Below are 24,985 nucleotides of genomic sequence, written 5' to 3' on the forward strand. Positions count from 1 at the left end.
GGTGACCTCTCCAGAAAGGAAGTGATGATAACCGATAGCACAAAACACAAAAACGAGCGGGAGGTCTTACCTGTCCGCAGCAGATGTCCATCACGCCAGTAAATGTAGTCCAAACGCCCCAAAGCCTTGCGCCTGTTGACTGTACGGTCCAAACACATCCCTCATTCTGTAGAGAAACCACACAAAAAATGTTTAGGCTTACTAAAAAAAATTCAGAGAGCAAAGAAGCACACACAAATATATGTATTATAGGGTTATATAAATATATAGGGTTAGTAATCAAAACAAGTGTGGGTTAGGGATTTTATCAGGATAAATCATATTGAATGAGTTTTTAAGTTAATTTATAATTAAATACATTTAGATTTTAGATAAAAAATTAGATGTCTAAAATCTTAGACACGCCCCCTTTTTAACTTTTCTCCCAGGGTTGCTATTGGTCAACTATGCCACATCCTGAAAAATAACCAATCCGGGAAGGGAAGCGCGATCATTTCTACGCTGATTGGTCAGATTTGCTGTCAATCACGTTGTTTGACAGCATGTAAACACTCATTCTCGAAACGACATTTTGATAACTGACAAAGTGTGTTCATTTCAATCAAAAAGTGCAGTAAAATATGTGTAATTGTCTTTACGTTTGTGCTCGATTTACAATACTTTATTTTAGGATAAAGACGTTCGTCCGGTTCCTAAGAAAAACACAGATACATCGTAACGTAAACACGAAAGTCATTTATACTTTAATAAATGTGTCAGCTTATCTATCACATTTCTTTTGCTACTATTACAGTATTGAGGCTTGTGGTCGATGCCGCATTTCAATCAGCCTTTATTTAACATGTTCTGGAAACTCAATGTAAAATACGTGCTGTTGTAAACAGCGGAAACGCCCACACCGTGAAGCCACAGTTTATTACCTTTTGTAAACGACTCTATTCAGTCGACTACATTCAGTAGTTCATATTATATTCAGCGCAACACATTTTCATTGAACACGTGTTTTGTAAACGCAAAACGTGGTGTTTGTTTTCATTACTCACGTTGTCATGACGAGCGTGCTCCTGTCATCTGAAGTTCTACGTCTTCCCACCTGATTCGTGTTGATTCAAGCTGAACATTGCTTCTGCCGCCTAGTGGAGTGGAAGAAAAACTGCAGTTTCTACAGGAAGAGATTTCCTCCATTATTGACTATATTCCAAAACGACATACATGTTGACATTTTTATACTTGATGAAATGTCAATATTAAAATGTTAATAAATGTTGTGTATTAGGCAGGTAAGAAATATATGAACATCAGCTCCCTCTTGTGGACAATAAGTGTATCAACATATTCGTGTTCAGCCAGAGGTGAGAATAAAAACTAAAATATGATTCTGCCAAGATCTTGACCAGAATAACATGGATTAATTTTTGATAGATCATCCAAATCATCTTGCTTTGACGAAATCAGATAATAGAAATCTGATCTGATGTTTACATCTTTATATATCATGGAGTTCTTGGTATAAAATGTGTTAAACATTGACATACAATCTTTACACAGTTCTTAAAGAACGTACTCTTACCTGTTCACCTTCCTCCAATATTTCAGGTGCAAAATCTATTATATTTTGTTCCTAAATTCCGATTGAACGGTCCTAAGTGCGATCAGTACACCATTTTCCCAAAGGCCAACATGATGGTGTAGATTTTCATCATTCAACCGAACTGAAAATGATGTCCAGGTGCAGGATAATTAAGCATGCATGTGTCAAATAATCACAACCACAAAGAAAACTAAAGCAGATGGAAATAATCCACAACCTTAACACTTCTTTATTTATTTTATTTCCATTTTTTTCCCTTAAATTGTGCTTTAAGCAGGGCAGTTATTTCAATCATTGCATGTTGGACATTTATTAATGCCTGTAATACAACAGAATTTAGAAACTGCTTATAAACAAGTTTTAAAAATGACATATTCACACTCATCCAAAGCAAACACACCAATCAAAAACATGCACACACAGCATCAGGAGATTCTGATATCTCTGTCTAGTGTTAGCATGTAAAGTCCCATCACTGTAACATGGAGTTCACATTCCTCTTGTGTTCATAAAGAGAGCTGCACTGACTGCTTGGTTGGAGAGGTGATTTCAGCTGTCCTGCAGGAGGTCAAATGTTCCACTGGAAATCACTTGATGCTTGTCTTCTTCCTTTAACAAAAGACAAATCACATCAATTTTAATGCACTTTTAAAGATTTTTTACATCTATAATTCTGAGAAATAAAATAAAACGACCCTTTACTGTAAAATTTGTGGATATATAAAAATTACGTTTAGTTTAGTTTGAAGCTTTATTAATCCTCAATTCATTTTGACATGGCGGTGCTTCACATATAACAATGACACGCTTAACACAATAACATCAAGTACACAAACAAAAAACTGAAAGAAAAAAAATAATGATAAAAAACTCAACGACAATAATAATTTATATAAAACAATCATTTAAATAATGAATAATAATAAATAATAATCCATTCTTTTTTTCTAATTTCTGCTTTAAGCAGGGCAGTCTACATAATTAGAGATTGTAGGTGCTTTGTGTTTTAGATAATTAAGCATGTGTCAAATAATTACAACCCTGAAAAACAATGAACAGAATCCACAACCTTAACACTGTTTGTTCATTATTTTTTATATAATTTGTGCTTTAAACAGAAGAGTTCATTAAAACTGTTAAAAGTTAAAATCAAATTAAAAGAAAAGGTAAGGTTGAGGTAAAAACTAAATAAATAAACCTCAAAATAAGTGTAAAGATTAGAAAATGCTCTGTATAGGTTCTATTTAGGTATGGGTTAATACAAAGAATGTGTCTGCAACCTTATAAGAAGCATGTTGGACATTTAATAATGATCTTAATACAACAGATTTTAGAGGTATAAGTTAACCCTTTAACTGCCCCGCCAAGAAAAAATATGGATTGCATTTCTCAACTCCTAATGTGGCTAGTTTTGTTTTTTCAACACATCCCATAATTTCTACAATATCAGCCTCCACCAAATGCTTGATATGTCGGTTTATAGTAAAAGTACCAGAATTAATACACCATGAAAAATCTGAAAATAAGTGTGAGACCATTTTATTTAAAATCATAATCAAAATAAAACATTTATGAACACTAAATCATCTTTAGTTTTTTAATTATGCCATCAAATGTTTCAGATTCTTATTTAACATGCTTTTTTGTTTGTATTTTGCTTACAGTAAAATTAAAATCAAGTGTAATAGTGCAACAGGATTGTGTTTGTTTGATTTTTGTGTAAAGCAACAATGCTGTGTAGTTATTATTCATTATTTCAAACAGTCATTCTATATGGTCAACCATTTAATAGAGCAGGCAGTTAAAGGGTTAAGCAGGGCAGTTATTTAAATGATAGTATGTTGGACATGTAATAATGCCTGTAATACAACAGAATCTAGAGGTATATAGTATAAGTATATAGTAGTATATAGTATAAGAGTATAAGTTTGTAATTATGTTCATATCTGCAGACTTCTCATTATTAATAGCAACATGTACATACATACATCATCATTAATCTCTGTTCATAGCTAATACAACCTGTATATATTGTTCATAGTACATCCATCTGTAAATATTACCCATACTTTTTCTATAACTGCTCTTTATAACCTTTACCTATATCCTGCACTTGCTGCTATTGCACTCCTGGTTAGACCTAAACTGCATTTCGTTGCCTTGTACTTACACATTTGTAATACACTTGAATTTAATCTAAAGTTCTGAAAAGGTAAGCTTAAGGTAAAATATATTAAATAAATAAACCTCAGAGTATGCGTAAACATCAGACAATGGTCTGTATAGGGTTCTATTTATGTATAGGTTATTAAAAAGAACGTGTCTGCAACATTATAAGATGTTTTTGGTTATAAACATGTATAAAAGAGAGAGAATATTATCTATAAAGCATGTTCTTATTAATATCAATATTGCTAAAATGTCCTTGGCAAAATCTGGGAATGTTGGTTTATGATTACAAATTTTAATGTAGAAATAACCAATACAGAATGTTTGAATATGCTCTCTTTAGGTAATTACTAAAACAAGTTCTTGTAATCTTGTAATTTATGGATAGTTTATGATTAATAATATATAATAATTTATTTCTAACAGAGATCCTTCCTGCAACATTGTGGGAAGGTTAGATATTGGTTACAAAAATAGAGTTTGCCAAAGTCGTCTCATATTATTCTCCTAAATAATAGTCAAACAGCAGCTATAGATGAATGTGTTGTGTTTGTTTGGGTCTCTTCAGTTTGACTCACTGACCGTTGGTGGTTGTTCTTTAGTGGCAGGAGCAGCATCGTATACAGGATTACTGATGTTTGGACTGGATTCTGATGGGATGACATCTTCCCCTTCATCCTCCTAACATTATAATAAAGAATAATTATATATTAGCAAATAAAATATGTGTGCATATATATGATGGCTATCAGCTCAATGATATATAAGCATGAACACAAAGACCTTAAAATAGTGGAACTGAAATGGCTTTGTTTTATGTGTGTAGAAATTGTATCCCACGAATCCAGCCACTACGATGAGGATGATGAGCCCCAGGATGCCGATGCCCATCCCAGCCTGATGAGCCGGGTGGAAGGATGGAGGTGGAGGTGGAGGTGCTTTCAGTGGGTCCTGCAGAACGTGGATCATCCCGTTGGATGCAAAAATGTTGGAGTCTATGACATACCGGTCATTGATGTATCCTGAGGAGGTCTGAGAGGATCGAGACAAGCAGTGTTTGTCAATGTGACTCAAATGTGTTGACATAATGGAAGCGAATAGCAGATATTCTCACCATTTTTTGAGGGTTCTGGAGGTCAGGCACACCGGTGATGGTCAGACTGGAGCCCAGTCGTGTTCGGACATGAGTGACGTTAATAAGGGCCTGCAGTATTAAAGCCTTCCCATGGTGCTCGATGTCTCTGCCACTTAAAGTCTGGTCAACACATAAGACAAATAATCAGCCTGGTGTCTCAAGGAAACATAACTAGTTGTTTTTAGTGTTTTGTGGTTAATTTATGCACACAGTCTTTTAATTTCAGCCAGCCTCATCGCTTCCAGTGAACTGCCTTTCCATTATAAAATTGCCACGTTTAAGGTCTGATTTCTTTCAAAATAAGTGACCTTCACTGCCTGATAGATAAACAATATGAAGTGGGTCTCAGACCAGACAGCAAGCACTGCATTCAATTCCTTCCCCCCCACCATATCTTTAAAATATGACAGCTTATTTCACCCCAGTATTTTCAATGGAGTTTCTGCGTTAGCCTGCTGCTCCTGACGATGCTATCGGTCTATTATCTCGTTTTACGCTTGAATAAATTACATTACAACATCAACGCAAAGCTTTCACTGGAAGTTTCTCATTGGCTGAAAAACACTAGCTGGTGTGGCACTAAACCAAACCCCACCCCTAAACCCAACTGTCATTGGGGGATCAGCAATTCGTACCATGAATGAGTTCATACGAATTCATATGAATTAGTGACTAAATCAAAATATTACGTAAAAAATATTACATATATGAGATTTTAACCATTTTTAAATGTAAAAGTTCCTAAAACGTAAAAGTCGTGTTGAATATTTTCAATAAAAACTTGAACATTTACACAAATTCTATTTTAAATAAATGCTGGGTTGTACTTTATTTAGTTTTTTACAAATAAAAAAACAGATTAATTACAAAAACATATCTAGCAGTGTTGAAAAAGAGACTTCATTCATTCATTCATTTTCCTTCAGCTTAGTGCCTTATTTATCAGGGGTATACACAGCGGAATGAACCCCAACTATTGCGGTATATATTTTACGCAGCGGATGCTTTTCCAGCCACAAATATAAGAGACTTATAAGAAATATAAATATATGGGAAATATGGGAAATATAAGAGACTTCTTTCAAACAAAAGTTAGGAGTTATGGAGTTAACAATGAAGACAAAAATGTTATGGTAATGCATCTGGCATTAACAGTGGCAGAATAAAAGAAAACTGTATCATCTGACAAAATCAAGTTGTCTTAATACTATCAAACCTACTACATTTCACTGTAAAATATAGTTATGTGCTGAAATAAAATGAAATGTCATTTTACAATATGGAAACTGTCATGATTACCAGTGAACAAACCACCAGAGATCGCTGGAAAACATGACAGAACTGTAATCAGTCTGGATCTGGAACCGGTTGTGTGTGTGTATGTGTGTGTGTGTGTGTGTGTGTGTGTGTGTGTGTGTGTGTGTATGTGTTTGCCAAAAGTGGCCCACATATGTTTTAAGCTAACTGGGCCACATTTGCCATATCTTCTCTGGGCCACTACAGGCTCAAATCCACATTAGCCATAGCTTTCTGTGCTGAATATTTGCCAAAAGTGGCCCACATATGTCTTAGGATAATTGGGCGACATTTGCACCTACACATGTAAGCCTTTTTAGGTTTAGACCCAGATTACCCTAAAATGACTGTCACATTTTTGCCAACTGTGGCCCACATTTGTCCTCTGTCATTTGGGCTCTACCATTTTCCACATGGGCCACATTATGCTCAAAGTCAGATTACATTTTGCCATAAGTGCCTTAAATGGCCTATATATGATTTGATTCTTTGGCCCCCTTTTGCCATTGTACAGGTGGGTCACTTCAGGCTCACATTCATTTTGTCTGGGCCGAAGGAAGACCACCTGTGCTGCATAACTGCCTAAAGTGGCCCACATTTGTATGCTATCTGGGTAGCATTGTAATGAAAAATAAATCAATAAATAAATCAAGGAATAAATATTAAAAATAAAAATAAACAAATGATGAAATATGAGCCTACGGTAGGAAACATGTAACAGTACATTAATACAAATCCATTCACAAAGTCACAACTGTGTTCCAAGTCACAAAAAGTGTGCTGGTTTGGTCTCCCTCAAACATGGAGTAATTATTACAAAACAATCACATTTGCGTACTGGTTGAACTGACTGAACTTATGGATTAGATGACTACCCTAGACATTATGGAACTTCTTGAAGCACTCAATGTGCATTGGCCTGGCACACTCACAGGAAAATGTTGTGCGACCATCACAGACTGACACAGAATAACATATGGAGGACATATGTACAACATCTCTGTGTTATACCACCATTCACAATTGTGACCGTCTTCAATTATAAGCAGTTTGACAACAGAAAATACCAATGTAATAATATAATTTTAATATGCATGTATAAATAACCCTTTCACGATGATGCACAAGATGTATTGCCTATTTAAAAATTAACTCAGAAAACTTACCTGTCATTTCTGAGCTTTGACATTATTCTTCCATTCAGATGGCAGAACTAGGAAATGAATGTTTATGGTCACATAGCCAAACTACCCAATCGTGTTAGACCTGCCCTGAACTCATTTAGACATCTTAAATTTTCATTATATATGAACATGTGCTTTATACTAAGAGTTGCTTTTTAATACTACAGAAAAATATGCAAGAAAAAATTGTTCACAGTTGTGACCGGTGGGATTAAATGGGTTAAGACTTTATTCTAGTAAACCTTTAAATCTGCAGCTTTGTGAATAAGTTGTAAAAGATACTCTTAGCTTAAAACTTTTTCTGATGTTGAGGAGAAGATAAAAGATTCTGTGAATACGGGGCCTGATTCACAACCTGTTTTCAGGAACCTGTGTGTATTTGATAAGAGAGACATGTAAAATGTGGAGATCTGTTGGTCCCCAGGACTGGAGTAGTAAAACAGACATCAGTGTAGATCCATTCCAACAGAAGTCATCTAATAAGAAAAAAACAGGAGGTTATTTAACAAATATTGCATTCATTTGAGTTTGTTCAGTGAATAAAGCAAACACATTTTCTCCTCAGTCTAAGAGAAAACGTTTAAATCTATAAATTCTGAGATCTTTTCATATTAATTTTAAGTTTAAAGCAACTCAATTTTGTATTTCTAATTCTTGTCTACTTCTGAGGGGAAAAAAATCTGAATTTTGTAAACTATAAATCATAAATAAGATAAACAAAAGACTGAAAATATAGATTTTTACAGGTTTTAATTGTTTTTGTTTTATATTTAGTGAAAGAAAACAAGTTACCACATATACAATCCAAATTATCATTAGTTTTTTTATTAATAAAAGATCAGTACACATTGTTTGCTTGCGAAACTGTATTTCTGCAATAATTTTCCATGTGTACTATGTGTATGAATTTCCCACCAGAATCAAGGTATTTTCACCATGATTTATTTTCTCCACACGGAATGAAAGCGCATCCAGCTTCGACAAACTAGTCAAAAAACTGGCTCTGCTAACTAGTGTTTGATATTAATGCAGGTTCACTTACTGTCCACCAGGCGGCGCTGAAACACAGATCTGATCTCATGCAATTTGTGCCTAAACCTAAATCTGTGGCTACAATGCTCTTTATATCAGTAACATAGACATGACAGCACGAAATCATGGTTCAACTGTAAACAATGATTATAATTATCATTACTAATAACTAAACAAAACATACATCGACTTAAAATGTGCACATCATCATAAAAGCCGTCTGAGTTTTGATTGTTTACACATTGAGTGCGTCTATTTGAGTTAAACACAGCTTATCTGTCTTACCCCATCAAAGATTATTCACCAAAACTGCTATAATACACTTGGATTTACACGTCTAGACCTGCCATAAACCACAGATTTGCTTTTTAAAATGTGTTTTATTCATTGATTTCTCAGCCCTCTTACCTGCGACTGAACACCACGAGCTCATGATCTGAACAACACTGATTCATTGTCCACAAGAGGGCGCTGACGACCACATCTTGACTTATTTGGCACTTGACATTGAGCTATTTATTAACCTACCTAATAGATGCATTATATTGTCTGAGTGTCTACATTTTAAATTATATATATCTGGAGCTTAAATGACTTATCAGACTTTAAATAAACGAGGCTTTAACGCTGTAACTCCTCCAGTTAAGAACTCTAGTGCAGTTCTCCATCCGCTCCACAAGGCGGCGCACGCGACTTCCCGTTCAGTCTGACTCGGAGCTTCAGGATGTTGACAGTGTGACGTTTGTTTTGGTGCAGCAGCAGCAGCAGCACGAGTGTACAGTTTTAAACACATAAACTGAAGATGACAGCTCAGTGAGAGTGTTTTAATGTCACTAAACATCATTTAATGCAGTCCGACAACTAAAATAACCGACACACGCTGAGATAAAGGACAGGAATGCAGTGAAAAGCGACTCACCTGTAAGTAACTGTACAGTATTTCTCCTGCTTTGCCTCATGAAGTCTTTATTTCTTGTACTTCAGTCGCAGTTAAGTTCATGTTTAGCACTTATTGAAGTGTCTTTAGTGACATGTTTAAGCAGAGCTCTCCTGTTTGTTTAAACAGCTTTGTTTACATGCTGCTCTCTGTCACTGTCAGACATTTAAGAGCAAATGAGTTGGTAGTTGTTGTTTTATATGTAAAGGCTTTGAGTTAAACAGCCTCTTATTATAAAGTAGAACAAAACATAACATGTGTTCAGAAGCTCTGATGTTCTGCTGTGTTTCTAGAGCTTTCACAGTCAATATTTGGGCTGCAAATGTCTATAATTGTGAATGATTAATTGTAATATCTGTCAGAGTGTGATGTTTAGATCTGCTGTTTGACAGTGTGTTTATTTCTGTGTTTCCTGTAGAGAATGAGGGATGTGTTTGGACCGTACAGTCAACAGAAGCAGAGCTCCGGGACGTTTGGACTACATTTACTGGCGTGATGGACATCTGCTGCGGACAGGTAAGACCTCCCGCTCGTTTTTGTGTTTTGTGCTATCGGTTACCATCACTTCCTTTCTGGAGGGTCAACCCCTCCAGAAAGGAAGTGATGGTAACCGAAACGGGGAGAGAAGGGACGGGGACCCCTTTTTTATAGAGCTAATTTATTTTTTTAGTAAAAAGCAGCATAACCCCTGCTGTACATGGCCCCGTAGGTCAGGGGAGGAACGCTCCATCCTCCCCCTTCATTCACTCCAACACTCACACATATCGCAGTGATCTGGCTGGGATTGAACCAGCGACCTCTTAACCCATGAGGCAATGCTCTACCACTGAGCCACAGTCACATACCTAGTGATATGCTGAAACGTATATTTGACCTGTTCACCTGTAGGTGAGGTAAAGAGCAAAAGTGAGCAGAGCTGGGCTTCGAACACAAGTTTTGCTGCTAGAATTAAACATGTGCTCAGCCTGATGTGTTTCTGATTGAAAGCCAAACGCTCTAACCACTGAGCCACAGAGCTTGTACAATGCATGAGGGTTGTAATCCGAGTTTTGTTGGATCAATAAAGAATTATAACGGTGAAAAATCAAGCATCAGTGGGGTTCAAACCCGGGTCTTCAAAATGTCAACCTAATGCGCTAACCGCTGAACCATAGAGCTTGTGCAGTATGTGTGGGTTAAAATGTGGTTCTTGTTGGATCCCCTAATAATTTTTACAGTGAAATTTATGCAACAGTGGATTCAAACCCGGGTCTTCAAAATGTAAATCAAATGCTCTAACCACTGTACTATTGAGCTTGTGTTTTCCATGTTTGTAATTCCACTTTTGTTGGATCCCCAAAGAATTTTAACAGTGAAATTCAAGTGAAACCCGCTGTGTGAGGGTTTTAATTAGAGTTTTGTTGTATCTCTATATAATTTTCCATAGTGAAATTCAAGCAGCCGTGGGATTCAAACCCGGGTCTCCAAAATGCAAATCGAATGCTCTAACCACTCAACCACAGAGCTGGTCCTCACTGTAAGTGGTGTAATTCAAGCTTTATTGGACCCCCAAAGCCTGGCTCCTCATTAGGGCTTTGATGACAGATTTTATGTATATGAGCACTAGTAATTCTCATACTTCAATTGTTCCTCTGCTTTTAACTCTCATCACCAGGAGCAGTGGGAGGTGAGCACCAAGGGAGCAATTAGGAGTTAGGTGACTTGTTCAAGGGCACATTACTTTGAAGGAATGAGAATCAGGAATCGAACTAGGTACCATCCAACTTGAATAGTCCAAGTCCAACTCTCTGACCACTAGGCCACAGTTGCCCAGCCTATTTTAATCTCTGCTTATAACCCCCCATACCTGAAGTAGTGCGAAGTAAAGTCCAAGTCCAACTCACTGACCATTAGGCCACAACTACCCAACCCTTTTTTTGACTTAGTTACCACATGCTTTAGATAACTGAATGCTGCTGTTTAATAATTACTTAGAAATGGACAGATATTGCATCAAATAGAAGGTGATGTTAAAACAAATGACCAAACCAGTTTTAATGAAGTTCATTAAATACATGAAACTGGGTTATTTGAGTATTGACACAAAAATACAAACAATCATGATTTTTATGAAGAACTTTATTAATTATTCAAGTAATACACAGCATCATTTGGATATTTAGATACTCTGTAGATGAACTGGAGTCCTGCAGATCTTGATTAGTTGCTTCAGGTGTTTTTAATCGGACTGAGGCTCATCAGGATCAGGAGCTACATTAGACACACAAACTTGATCTATCAACTGTTGTCCACATGAGGGAGCTGACACACATTAACAGCAGACACAGAGTATTAAACTTGACTAAACTGAAGCAAATGTTGTTCCAATCCAGGGTGCCCACATGTCCTGGAAAACCCGGAACATGTATAAACATGAATGAAGTTTCCAGACCTAGAAAACACAAGGAACATTAGAGAAAACATCAATTGTCCTGGAAAACTAATTGGCAGAGAAATGTATGTCTCCCTTGGTGCTAGTCACTTCCCACTACTTCAGGTATGGGGGGTTATAAGCAGAGGTTAAAATAGGCTGGGCAGCTGTGGCCTAGTGGTCAGAGAGTTGCACTTGGACTATTCAAAATGGATGGTACCTAGTTCGATTCCTGATTCTCATTCCTTCAAAGTAATGTGCCCTTGAACAAGTCACTTAACTCCTAATTGCTCCCTTGGTGCTCACCTCCCACTGCTCCAGGTGAGGGGGGTTAAAAGCAGAGGAACAATTAAAGTATGAGAATTACTAGTGCTGATATGCATCAAGTCTCTCATCAAAGCCCTGTTTAACAAATTATTCTTAGCAGATTCATCTTCACCACCAAAAACCAAACTCTATGGCTCAGTGGTTAGAGCATTAGGATTCCACTCAAGAGCCCAGGGTTCAAATCCTGCTGTTGCATACCTTTAAATCATTGTTTTCTAAGTGGATTCATGAGAAAAATGTCCTTAAACATGTGAGCGCAGTGGTCAGAGCATTTGATCTTCTATTTTGAAGAGCCAGGCTTTAATTTCACTGTTAAAATTCTTTGGGGGTACAATAAAGCTTGAATTACAACACTTACAGTGAGGACCAGCTCTGTGGTTGAGTGGTTAGAGCAATCGATTTGCATTTTGGAGACCCGGGTTTGAATCCCACAGCTGCTTGAATTTCACTATGAAAAATTATATAGAGATACAACAAAACTCTAATTAAAACCCTCACACAGCGGGTTTTGCTTGAATTTCACTGTAAAACTTCTTTGGGGATCCAACAAAACTGGAATTACAACCATCATGGAAAACACAAGCTCATTAGTACAGTGGTTAGAGCATTTGATTTACATTTTGAAGACCCGGGTTTGAATCCACTGATGCTTGAATTTCACTGTTAAAATTATTAGGGGATCCAACAAGAACCACATTTCAACCCACACATACTGCACAAGCTCTATGGTTCAGCGGTTAGCGCATTAGGTTGACATTTTGAAGACCGGGGTTTGAATCCCACTGATGCTTGAATTTCACTAGTAAAACTCTCACGGGATCCAACAAAACTCGGATTACAACCCTCATGCATTGTACAAGCTCTGTGGCTCAGTGGTTAGAGCGTTCGGCTTTCAATCAGAAACACGTCAGGCTGAGCACATGTTTAATTCTAGCAGCAAAACTTGTGTTCGAAGCCCAGCTCTGCTCACTTTTGCTCTTTACCTCACCTACAGGTGAACAGGTCAAATATACGTTTCAGCATATCATTAGGTATGTGACTGTGGCTCAGCGGTAGAGCATTGCCTCAAGGGTTAAGAGGTCGCTGGTTCAATCCCAGCCAGATCACTGCGATATGTGTGAGTGTTGGAGTGAATGAAGGGGGAGGATGGAGCGTTCCTCCCCTGACCTACGGGGCCATGTACAGCAGGGGTTATGCTACTTTTTACTAAAAAAATAAATTAGCTCTATAAAAAAGGGGTCCCCGTCCCTTCTCTCCCCGTTTCGGTTACCATCACTTCCTTTCTGGAGGGGTTGACCCTCCAGAAAGGAAGTGATGGTAACCGATAGCACAAAACACAAAAACGAGCGGGAGGTCTTACCTGTCCGCAGCAGATGTCCATCACGCCAGTAAATGTAGTCCAAACGTCCCGGAGCTCTGCTTCTGTTGACTGTACGGTCCAAACACATCCCTCATTCTCTACAGGAAACACAGAAATAAACACACTGTCAAACAGCAGATCTAAACATCACACTCTGACAGATATTACAATTAATCATTCACAATTATACACATTTGCAGCCTAAATATTGACTGTGAAAGCTCTAGAAACACAGCAGAACATCAGAGCTTCTGAACACATGTTATGTTTTGTTCTACTTTATAATAAGAGGCTGTTTAACTCAAAGCCTTTACATATAAAACAACAACTACCAACTCATTTGCTCTTAAATGTCTGACAGTGACAGAGAGCAGCATGTAAACAAAGCTGATTAAACAAACAGGAGAGCTCTGCTTAAACATGTCACTAAAGACACTTCAATAAGTGCTAAACATGAACTTAACTGCGACTGAAGTACAAGAAATAAAGACTTCATGAGGCAAAGCAGGAGAAATACTGTACAGTTACTTACAGGTGAGTCGCTTTTTACTGCATTCCTGTCCTTTATCTCAGCGTGTGTCGGTTATTTTAGTTGTCGGACTGCATTAAATGATGTTTAGTGACATTAAAACACTCTCACTGAGCTGTCATCTTCAGTTTATGTGTTTAAAACTGTACACTCGTGCTGCTGCTGCTGCTGCACCAAAACAAACGTCACACTGTCAACATCCTGAAGCTCCGAGTCAGACTGAACGGGATGTCGCGTGCGCCGCCTGGTGGAGCGGATGGAGAACTGCACTAGAGTTCTTCACTGGAGGAGTTACAGCGTTAAAGCCTCGTTTATTTAAAGTCTGATAAGTCATTTAAGCTCCAGATATATATAATTTAAAATGTAGACACCCAGACAATATAATGCATCTATTAGGTAGGTTAATAAATAGCTCAATGTCAAGTGCCAAATAAGTCAAGATGTGGTCGTCAGCGCCCTCTTGTGGACAATGAATCAGTGTTGTTCAGATCATGAGCTCGATGTGTTCAGTCGCAGGTAAGAGGGCTGAGAAATCAATGAATAAAACACATTTTAAAAAGCAAATCTGTGGTTTATGGCAGGTCTAGACGTGTAAATCCAAGTGTATTATAGCAGTTTTGGTGAATAATCTTTGATGGGGTAAGACAGATAAGCTGTGTTTAACTCAAATAGACGCACTCAATGTGTAAACAATCAAAACTCAGACGGCTTTTATGATGATGTGCACATTTTAAGTCGATGTATGTTTTGTTTAGTTATTAGTAATGATAATTATAATCATTGTTTACAGTTGAACCATGATTTCGTGCTGTCATGTCTATGTTACTGATATAAAGAGCATTGTAGCCACAGATTTAGGTTTAGGCACAAATTGCATGAGAACAGATCTGTGTTTCAGCGCCGCCTGGTGGACAGTAAGTGAACCTGCATTAATATCAAACACTAGTTAGCAGAGCCAGTTTTTTGACTAGTTTGTCGAAGCTGGATGCGCTTTCATTCCGTGTGGAGAAAATAAATCATGGTGAAAATACTTTGATTCTGGTGGGAAATTCATACACATAGTACACATGGAAAAATATTGCAGAAATACAGTTTCGCAAGTAAACAATGTGTACTGATCTTTTATTAATAAAAACTAATGATAATTTGGAATGTATATGTGGTAACTTGTTTTCGTTCACTAAATATAAAACAAAAACAATTAAAACCTGTAAAAATCTATATTTTTAGTCTTTTGTTTATCGTAATTATGATTTATAGTTTTCAAACTTCAGATTTTTCCCTTCAGAAGTAGACAAGAATTAGAAATACAAAATTGAGTTGCTTTAAACTTAAAATTAATATGAAAAGATCTCATAATTTATAGATTTAAACGTTTTCTCTTAGACTGAGGAGAAAATGTGTTTGTTTTATTCACTGAACACACTCAAATGAATGCAATATTTGTTAAATAACCTCCTGTTTTTTTCTTTTTAGATGACTTCTGTTGGAATGGATCTACACTGATGTCTGTTTTAGTACTCCAGTCCTGGGGACCAACAGAGCTCCACATTTTACATGTCTCTCTTATCAAATACACACAGGTTCCTGAAAACAGGTTGTGAATCAGGCCCCGTATTCACAGAATCTTTTATCTTCTCAACATCAGAAAAAGTTTTAAGCTAAGAGTTTCTTTTACAACTTATTCACAAAGCTGCAGATTTAAAGGTTTAAGCTAAGAATGAGGGCGGGTTCAGCTCATTGCTATGGATGATGTCAGCATGCTTATTAACTATGCACACAGTGACTGGATGATAAGCAGGTGAGGAGTCTCTGTCAGAAATGGGTTGATAGACACTTTGCAGAGGACAATATCATGTAGCCATGTTCAAATAAAGGTTTTAAAATGCAGGCTGAGTGAAGAATTGAACTCCTTACTCTTAATTTGACAGTCATTAAATAAAGACTTCTAATGTTTTAAGTTAATGTATTTTCTTAGAAATTAATTAGGCAAATATGTTTTAAAATTACTTTATTTATGTTTTTTTCTACATATTCTCTGAACAATATATCAAAAGGCCACATTTGTATTTATAGTATTTGTATTTATTGTTGAAAATATATATTTTTTGTCAGGTTTTTTTATTTTTGACTGTTTAATAAATAAATAGTATAAATTGTTGAATAAAATTATAAGTTGAAATAAATGAAAGTATATATATTTTAAAACATATTTATTTCCTTACGTGAATTCCTCTTCATTTAAGGCGACAACTTGTTCAAAGCTAATTGTGGTCAAACGTTTCTGTCTAAAATGTTTTCTCTCCAAGGCAGATTGCTGAAAACAGCCATTTTAGGATAGTGTGTACTTTGTTCTTAGTGACTTCACTACTCTTAACATTTCACAGATTTATGAGCTAGTTTTAATGCTCAAACCCTTTGTGAAATACTCTTATAGCAAATATTTAGGATACCTACAGTCAGAACAAACTTACACTAAAATATTTTCCTTTTAAATTGGAGCGTTAGCAGCTCGTTTTAGCTTTAACATGTTTCGTGAATACGGCCCCAGATGTTTTAAATAAGAGACTAAATGTGAAGTGCTCAACAGGGATCCATAAATATACATTTGCAGGTGAACTGAATCATAGGGAGAGTGTTTTATCTGCAGTCGAAGCGATGTGTTTTTTCATGTCCTCACTGCTCTTCCTTGTTTGGTTAAACTTGACTAAACTGAAGTTCATTTGTTTTAAACATCATCTGCAAAAAAACAAGATGTGCTTACCATTTGATGGTGATCCTCAGCTTCAAGTGTGTGATCATGATCTCCTCTAACTCGGGGATACTGCATCTGTCTGTTGGAAGGCACAACAACATGTACACATTTGAAATGATTCATATAATGGTGGCTTATTTAGCTTCAGATATGTTTATATTGTAAGTTACTAAATGACAGCTTCATCTTTTATGTGAATCAATTTATACGATTCTTTAAATTGAACTGCAGTGCTCTAAACACCTCAGTTGAATTGATTTGAATAGAATGTAATTGGATTTACTTACAGGCTGAAACTGTTTAAATGCAAATAGGAACTCAGTCCAGACATGTTGAATGAATCGATTTAGTTGAATCAATTTAAATGATTCATTGAATAGAACTAAATTGATTTGAACTTTTCAAATGAATTGAATTGCTCTACACCTACAGGTTGAAATGGTGTAACTGCAAATAAGAACACAGTCCAAACATGTTGAATGAATCAATTTAAATAATTCATTGAATAGAACTGAACTGTGAACACTTCAAATGAATTGAATTGAATTGCTCTAATCTACAGGTTGAAATGGTTTAACTGTAAATAAGAACACAGTCCAAACATCAATGAATCAATTGAATTGAATCAATTTAAATGATTAATTGAATTGAACCGCTGTAAATGCTTGAAATGAATCGAACTAGTTCAAAGAAAAGAATCTAAAAGCCAAATGAAGCTGTTTTTCAAAATCACTCTCACTATGAACTGTATAAGAGCTTATAACTGACCTGTGTTCTGTCTTGATCACACCGTCTTCACTTCTGTGCTCCTTTCCTATTAATAATAACCAAAAGAAACATTAAAAAACTGCTGTGTCATACATATGAACATACATTAGATAATGTGCTAGAAATGATCAAGTGATTGACGTTTTGCTCAGTCTCTGGCTTTGTTTGTCATGGTTATGTGATTGTCTATAATACTCTACAAGCCTTGATATGGAGCTTCAGCACAGATTCAGTGGCTCAGCAGATACAAGTGTTGAACTGTAAGCATGGAGCCCTGAGATCAAACCCATCATTGTTATATTCCACTGTAGCCATTAAATATAAAACAAGTGAGCTCAGAGAGCAGCTTTCAGTGTGAAAACCACAGTGGTGTGAGTGGTGAAACTCTGGTCTGGATAGCATCATGGGTTTAGTGAAAACCTCACTATTACATTAATTTAGTGTCATTATGTGCAACAAAATCCCATAAACTTCTGAAACACACATGAGTGCCATGGTGGCGCTACTGGCTGAACACATGTCCTCCATGGTCAAGGCTGTTGGAAAGACTTGGGTTCAAAGCCCAGCTCTGCTCACATTTACTCTGTGGCCACCTACAGGTGAATTGGGCAAATATAAACTCCAGCATATCACTAGGTATGTGACTGTGGCTCAGTGGTAGAGCATTGCCTCAAGGGTTAAGAGGTCGCTGGTTCAATCCCAGCCAGATCACTGCGATATGTGTGAGTGTCGGAGTGAATGAAGGGGGAGGATGGAGCGTTCCTCCCCTGACCTACGGGGCCATGTACAGCAGGGGTTATGCTACTTTTTACTAAAAAAATAAATTAGCTCTATAAAAAAGGGGTCCCCGTCCCTTCTCTCCCCGTTTCGGTTACCATCACTTCCTTTCTAGAGAGGTGACCTCTCCAGAAAGGAAGTGATGATAACCGATAGCACAAAACATAAAAACGAGCGGGAGGTCTTACCTGTCCGCAGCAGATGTCCATCACGCCAGTAAATGTAGTCCAAACGCCCCAAAGCCTTGCGCCTGTTAACTGTACGGTCCAAACACATCCCTCATTCTGTAGAGAAACCACACAAAAAATGTTTAGGTTTACTAAAAAAAATTCAGAGAGCAAAGAAGCACACACAAATATATGTATTATAGGGTTATATAAATATATAGGGTTAGTAATCAAAACAAATGTGGGTTAGGGATATTATCAGGATAAATCAATTTGAATGAGTTTTTAAGTTAATTTATAATTAAATACATTTAGATTTTAGATAAAAAGTTAGATGTCTAAAATCTTAGACACGCCCCCCTTTTTAACTTTTCTCCCAGGGTTGCTATTGGTCAACTATGCCACATCCTGAAAAATAACCAATCCGGGAAGGGAAGCGCGATCATTTCTACGCTGATTGGTCAGATTTGTTGTCAATCACGTTGTTTGACAGCATGTAAACACTCATTCTCGAAACGACATTTTGATAACTGACAAAGTGTGTTCATTTCAATCAAAAAGTGCAGTAAAATATGTGTAATTGTCTTTACGTTTGTGCTCGATTTACAATACTTTATTTTAGGATAAAGACGTTCGTCCGGTTCCTAAGAAAAACACAGATACATCGTAACGTAAACACGAAACTCATTTATACTTTAATAAATGTGTCAGCTTATCTATCACATTTCTTTTGCTACTATTACAGTATTGAGGCTTGTGGTTGATGCCGCATTTCAATCAGCCTTTATTTAACATGTTCTGGGAACTCAATGTAAAATACGTGCTGTTGTAAACAGCGGAAACGCCCACACCGTGAAGCCACAGTTTATTACCTTTTATAAACGACTCTATTCAGTCGACTACATTCAGTAGTTCATATTATATTCAGCGCAACACATTTTCATTGAACACGTGTTTTGTAAACGCAAAACGTGGTGTTTGTTTTCATTACTCACGTTGTCATGACGAGCATGCTGCTGTCATCTGAAGTTCTACGTCTTCCCACCTGATTCGTGTTGATTCAAGCTGAACATTGCTTCTGCCGCCTAGTGGAGTGGAAGAAAAACTGCAGTTTCTACAGGAAGAGATTTCCTCCATTATTGACTATATTCCAAAACGACATACATGTTGACATTTTTATACTTGATGAAATGTCAATATTAAAATGTTAATAAATGTTGTGTATTAGGCAGGAAAGAAATATATGAACATCAGCTCCCTCTTGTGGACAATAAGTGTATCAACATATTCGTGTTCAGCCAGAGGTGAGAATAAAAACTAAAATATGATTCTGCCAAGATCTTGACCAGAATAACATGGATTAATTTTTGATAGATCATCCAAATCATCTTGCTTTGACGAAATCAGATAATAGAAATCTGATCTGATGTTTACAACTTTATATATCATGGAGTTCTTGGTATAAAATGTGTTAAACATTGACATACAATCTTTACACAGTTCTTAAAGCACGTACTCTTACCTGTTCACCTTGCTCCAATATTTCAGGTGCAAAATCTATTATATTTTGTTCCTAAATTCCGAGTGAACGTCTTAAGGGCAATCAGTACACCATTTTCCCAAAGGCCAACATGATGGTGTAGATTTTCATCATTCAACCGAACTGAAAATGATGCCAGGTGCAGGATAATTAAGCATGCATGTGTCAAATAATCACAACCACAACGAAAACTAAAGCAGATGGAAATAATCCACAACCTTAACACTTCTTTATTTATTTTATTTCCATTTTTTCCCTTAAATTGTGCTTTAAGCAGGGCAGATATTTCAATCATTGCATGTTGGACATTTATTAATGCCTGTAATACAACAGAATTTAGAAACTGCTTATAAACAAGTTTTAAAAATGACATATTCACACTCATCCAAAGCAAACACACCAATCAAAAACATGCACACATGTCTGTCTAGACCTCTGTCTAGTGTTAGCATGTAAAGTCCCATCACTGTAACATGGAGTTCACATTCCTCTTGTGTTCATAAAGAGAGCTGCACTGACTGCTTGGTTGCAGAGGTGATTTCAGCTGTCCTGCAGGAGGTCAAATGTTCCACTGGAAATCACTTGATGCTTGTCTTCTTCCTTTAACAAAAGACAAATCACATCAATTTTAATGCACTTTTAAAGATTTTTTACATCTATAATTCTGAGAAATAAAATAAAACGACCCTTTACTGTAAAATTTGTGGATATATAAAAATTACGTTTAGTTTAGTTTGAAGCTTTATTAATCCTCAATTCATTTTGACATGGCGGTGCTTCACATATAACAATGACACGCTTAACACAATAACATCAAGTACACAAACAAAAAACTGAAAGAAAAAAAATAATGATAAAAAACTCAACGACAATAATAATTTATATAAAACAATCATTTAAATAATGAATAATAATAAACAATAATCCATTCTTTTTTTCTAATTTCTGCTTTAAGCAGGGCAGTCTACATAATTAGAGATTGTAGGTGCTTTGTGTTTTAGATAATTAAGCATGTGTCAAATAATTACAACCCTGAAAAACAATGAACAGAATCCACAACCTTAACACTGTTTGTTCATTATTTTTTATATAATTTGTGCTTTAAACAGAAGAGTTCATTAAAACTGTTAAAAATTAAAATCAAATCAAAAGAAAAGGTGAGGTTGAGGTAAAAACTAAACAAATTAACCTCAAAATAAGTGTAAAGATTAGAAAATGCTCTGTATAGGTTCTATTTAGGTATGGGTTATTACAAAGAATGTGTCTGCAACCTTATAAGAAGAAGCATGTTGGACATTTAATAATGATCTTAATACAACAGAATTTAGAGGTATAAGTTAACCCTTTAACTGCCCCGCCAAGAAAAAATATGGATTGCATTTCTCAACTCCTAATGTGGCTAGTTTTGTTTTTTCAACACATCCCATAATTTCTACAATATCAGCCTCCACCAAATGCTTGATATGTCGGTTTATGGTAAAAGTACCATAATTAATACACCATGAACAATCTGAAAATATGAAGTGTGAGACCATTTTATTTAAAATCATAATCAAAATAAAACATTTATGAACACTAAATCATCTTTAGTTTTTTAATTATGCCATCAAATGTTTCAGATTCTTATTTAACATGCTTTTTTGTTTGTATTTTGTTTACAGTAAAATTAAAATCAAGTGTAGTAGTGCAACAGGATTGTGTTTGTTTGATTTTTGTGTAAAGCAACAATGCTGTGTAGTTATTATTCATTATTTCAAACAGTCATTCTATATGGTCAACCATTTAATAGAGCAGGCAGTTAAAGGGTTAAGCAGGGCAGTTATTTAAATGATAGTATGTTGGACATGTAATAATGCCTGTAATACAACAGAATCTAGAGGTATATAGTATAAGTATATAGTAGTATAAGAGTATAAGTTTGTAATTATGTTCATATCTGCAGACTTCTCATTATTAGTAGCAATATGTACATATATTCATCATCATTAATCTCTGTTCATAGCTAATACAACCTGTATATATTGTTCATAGTACATCCATCTGTAAATATTACCCATACTTTTTCTATAACTGCTCTTTATAACCTTTACCTATATCCTGCACTTGCTGCTATTGCACTCCTGGTTAGACCTAAACTGCATTTCGTTGCCTTGTACTTACACATTTGTAATACACTTGAATTTAATCTAAAGTTCTGAAAAGGTAAGCTTAAGGTAAAATATATTAAATAAATAAACCTCAGAGTGTGCGTAAACATCAGACAATGGTCTGTATAGGGTTCTATTTATGTATAGGTTATTACAAAGAACGTGTCTGCAACATTATAAGATGTTTTTGGTTATAAACGTATAAAAGAGAGAGAATATTATCTATAAAGCATGTTCTTATTAATATCAATATTGCTAAAATGTCCTTGGCAAAATCTGGGAATGTTGGTTTATGATTACAAATTTTAATGTAGAAATAACCAATACAGAATGTTTGAATATGCTCTCTTTAGGTAATTACTAAAACAAGTTCTTGTAATCTTGTAATTTATGAATAGTTTATGATTAATAATATATAATAAATTATTTCTAACAGAGATCCTTCCTGCAACATTGTGGCAAGGTTAGATATTGGTTACAAAAATAGAGTTTGCCAAAGTCGTCTCATATTATTCTCCTAAATAATAGTCAAACAGCAGCTATAGATGAATGTGTTGTGTTTGTTTGGGTCTCTTCTGTTTGACTCACTGACCGTTGGTGGTTGTTCTTTAGTGGCAGGAGCAGCATCGTATACAGGATTACTGATGTTTGGACTGGATTCTGATGGGATGACATCTTCCCCTTCATCCTCCTAACATTATAATAAAGAATAATTATGTATCAGCAAATCAAATATGTGTGCATATATATGATGGCTATCAGCTCAATGATATATAAGCATGAACACAAAGACCTTAAAATAGTGGAACTGGAATGGCTTTGTTTTATGTGTGTAGAAATTGTATCCCACGAATCCAGCCACTACGATGAGGATGATGAGCCCCAGGATGCCGATGCCCATCCCAGCCTGATGAGCCGGGTGGAAGGATGGAGGTGGAGGTGGAGGTGCTTTCAGTGGGTCCTGCAGAACGTGGATCATCCCGTTGGATGCAAAAATGTTGGAGTCTATGACATACCGGTCATTGATGTATCCTGAGGAGGTCTGAGAGGATCGAGACAAGCAGTGTTTGTCAATGTGACTCAAATGTGTTGACATAATGGAAGCGAATAGCAGATATTCTCACCATTTTTTGAGGGTTCTGGAGGTCAGGCACACCGGTGATGGTCAGACTGGAGCCCAGTCGTGTTCGGACATGAGTGACGTTAATAAGGGCCTGCAGTATTAAAGCCTTCCCATGGTGCTCGATGTCTCTGCCACTTAAAGTCTGGTCAACACATAAGACAAATAATCAGCCTGGTGTCTCAAGGAAACATAACTAGTTGTTTTTAGTGTTTTGTGGTTAATTTATGCACACAGTCTTTTAATTTCAGCCAGCCTCATCGCTTCCAGTGAACTGCCTTTCCATTATAAATTGCCACGTTTAAGGTCTGATTTCTTTCAAAATAAGTGACCTTCACTGCCTGATAAATAAACAATATGAAGTGGGTCTCAGACCAGACAGCAAGCACTGCATTCAATTCCTTCCCCCCCACCATATCTTTAAAATATGACAGCTTATTTCACCCCAGTATTTTCAATGGAGTTTCTGCGTTAGCCTGCTGATCCTGACGATGCTATCGGTCTATTATCTCGTTTTACGCTTGAATAAATTACATTACAACATCAACGCAAAGCTTTCACTGGAAGTTTCTCATTGTCTGAAAAACACTAGCTGGTATGGCACTAAACCAAACCCCACCCCTAAACCCAACTGTCATTGGGGGATCAGCAATTCGTACTATGAATGAGTTCATACGAATTCATATGAATTAGTGACTAAATCAAAATATTACGTAAAAAATATTACATATATGAGATTTTAACCACTTTTAAATGTAAAAGTTCCTAAAACGTAAAAGTCGTGTTGAATATTTTCAATTAAAACTTGAACATTTACACAAATTCTATTTTAAATAAATGCTGGGTTGTACTTTATTTAGTTTTTTACTAATAAAAAAACAGATTAATTACAAAAACATATCTAGCAGTGTTGAAAAAGAGACTTCATTCATTCATTCATTTTCCTTCAGCTTAGTGCCTTATTTATCAGGGGTATACACAGCGGAATGAACCCCAACTATTGCGGTATATATTTTACGCAGCGGATGCTTTTCCAGCCACAAATATAAGAGACTTATAAGAAATATAAATATATGGGAAATATGGGAAATATAAGAGACTTCTTTCAAACAAAAGTTAGGAGTTATGGAGTTAACAATGAAGACAAAAATGTTGTGGTAATGCACCTAGCATTAACAGTGGCAGAATAAAAGAAAACTGTATTATCTGACAAAATCAAGTTTTCTTAATACTATCAAACCTACTACATTTCACTGTAAAATATAGTTATGTGCTGAAGTAAAATGAAATGTCATTTTACAATATGGAAACTGTCATGATTACCAGTGAACAAACCACCAGAGATCGCTGGAAAACATGACAGAAGTGTAATCAGTCTGGATCTGGAACCGGTTGTGTGTGTGTATGTGTGTGTGTGTGTGTGTGTGTGTGTGTGTGTGTGTGTGTGTGTATGTGTTTGCCAAAAGTGGCCCACATATGTTTTAAGCTAACTGGGCCACATTTGCCATATCTTCTCTGGGCCACTACAGGCTCAAATCCACATTAGCCATAGCTTTCTGTGCTGAATATTTGCCAAAAGTGGCCCACATATGTCTTAGGATAATTGGGCGACATTTGCACCTACACATGTAAGCCTTTTTAGGTTTAGACCCAGATTACCCTAAAATGACTGTCACATTTTTGCCAACTGTGGCCCACATTTGTCCTCTGTCATTTGGGCTCTACCATTTTCCACATGGGC

The 24,985-nt window shown here is 36.2% G+C and overlaps 1 protein-coding gene and 1 long non-coding RNA gene across 7 annotated transcripts in view; one reads left to right on the plus strand and one right to left on the minus strand.

Moving 5' to 3' along the window:
* Positions 1-1,827: 1,827 nt before the first annotated feature.
* Positions 1,828-24,985, minus strand: part of LOC130223177 (stabilin-2-like) — a 40,654-nt gene continuing 17,496 nt past the window's right edge. For 2 of the 6 annotated variants that reach the window (XM_056455895.1, XM_056455894.1), the window contains 4 exons: positions 23,249-23,389; positions 22,918-23,166; positions 22,717-22,815; positions 20,196-20,577 (listed from right to left, as the gene is read on the minus strand). In XM_056455895.1, coding sequence (XP_056311870.1) covers positions 20,518-20,577; positions 22,717-22,815; positions 22,918-23,166; positions 23,249-23,389 — 549 coding nt within the window. In that variant the 3' untranslated portion in view covers positions 20,196-20,517. Of the gene's footprint in view, positions 2,201-4,342; positions 4,442-4,543; positions 4,793-4,874; positions 5,016-11,444; positions 11,776-13,441; positions 13,540-16,734; positions 16,805-17,493; positions 17,540-18,458; positions 18,555-19,432; positions 19,525-20,195; positions 20,578-22,716; positions 22,816-22,917; positions 23,167-23,248; positions 23,390-24,985 lie in introns of those variants that run through there. The other 4 variants (XM_056455892.1, XM_056455893.1, XM_056455896.1 and 1 more) reach the window with 4 other exon arrangements.
* Positions 13,534-15,930, plus strand: LOC130223181 (uncharacterized). Its single transcript, XR_008836618.1, has 2 exons — positions 13,534-13,975; positions 15,447-15,930. It is a non-coding gene; the product is annotated as an uncharacterized LOC130223181 (long non-coding RNA).

Source organism: Danio aesculapii, chromosome 4 (genome assembly GCF_903798145.1).
Source record: "Danio aesculapii chromosome 4, fDanAes4.1, whole genome shotgun sequence".
Taxonomy (NCBI): domain Eukaryota; kingdom Metazoa; phylum Chordata; class Actinopteri; order Cypriniformes; family Danionidae; genus Danio; species Danio aesculapii.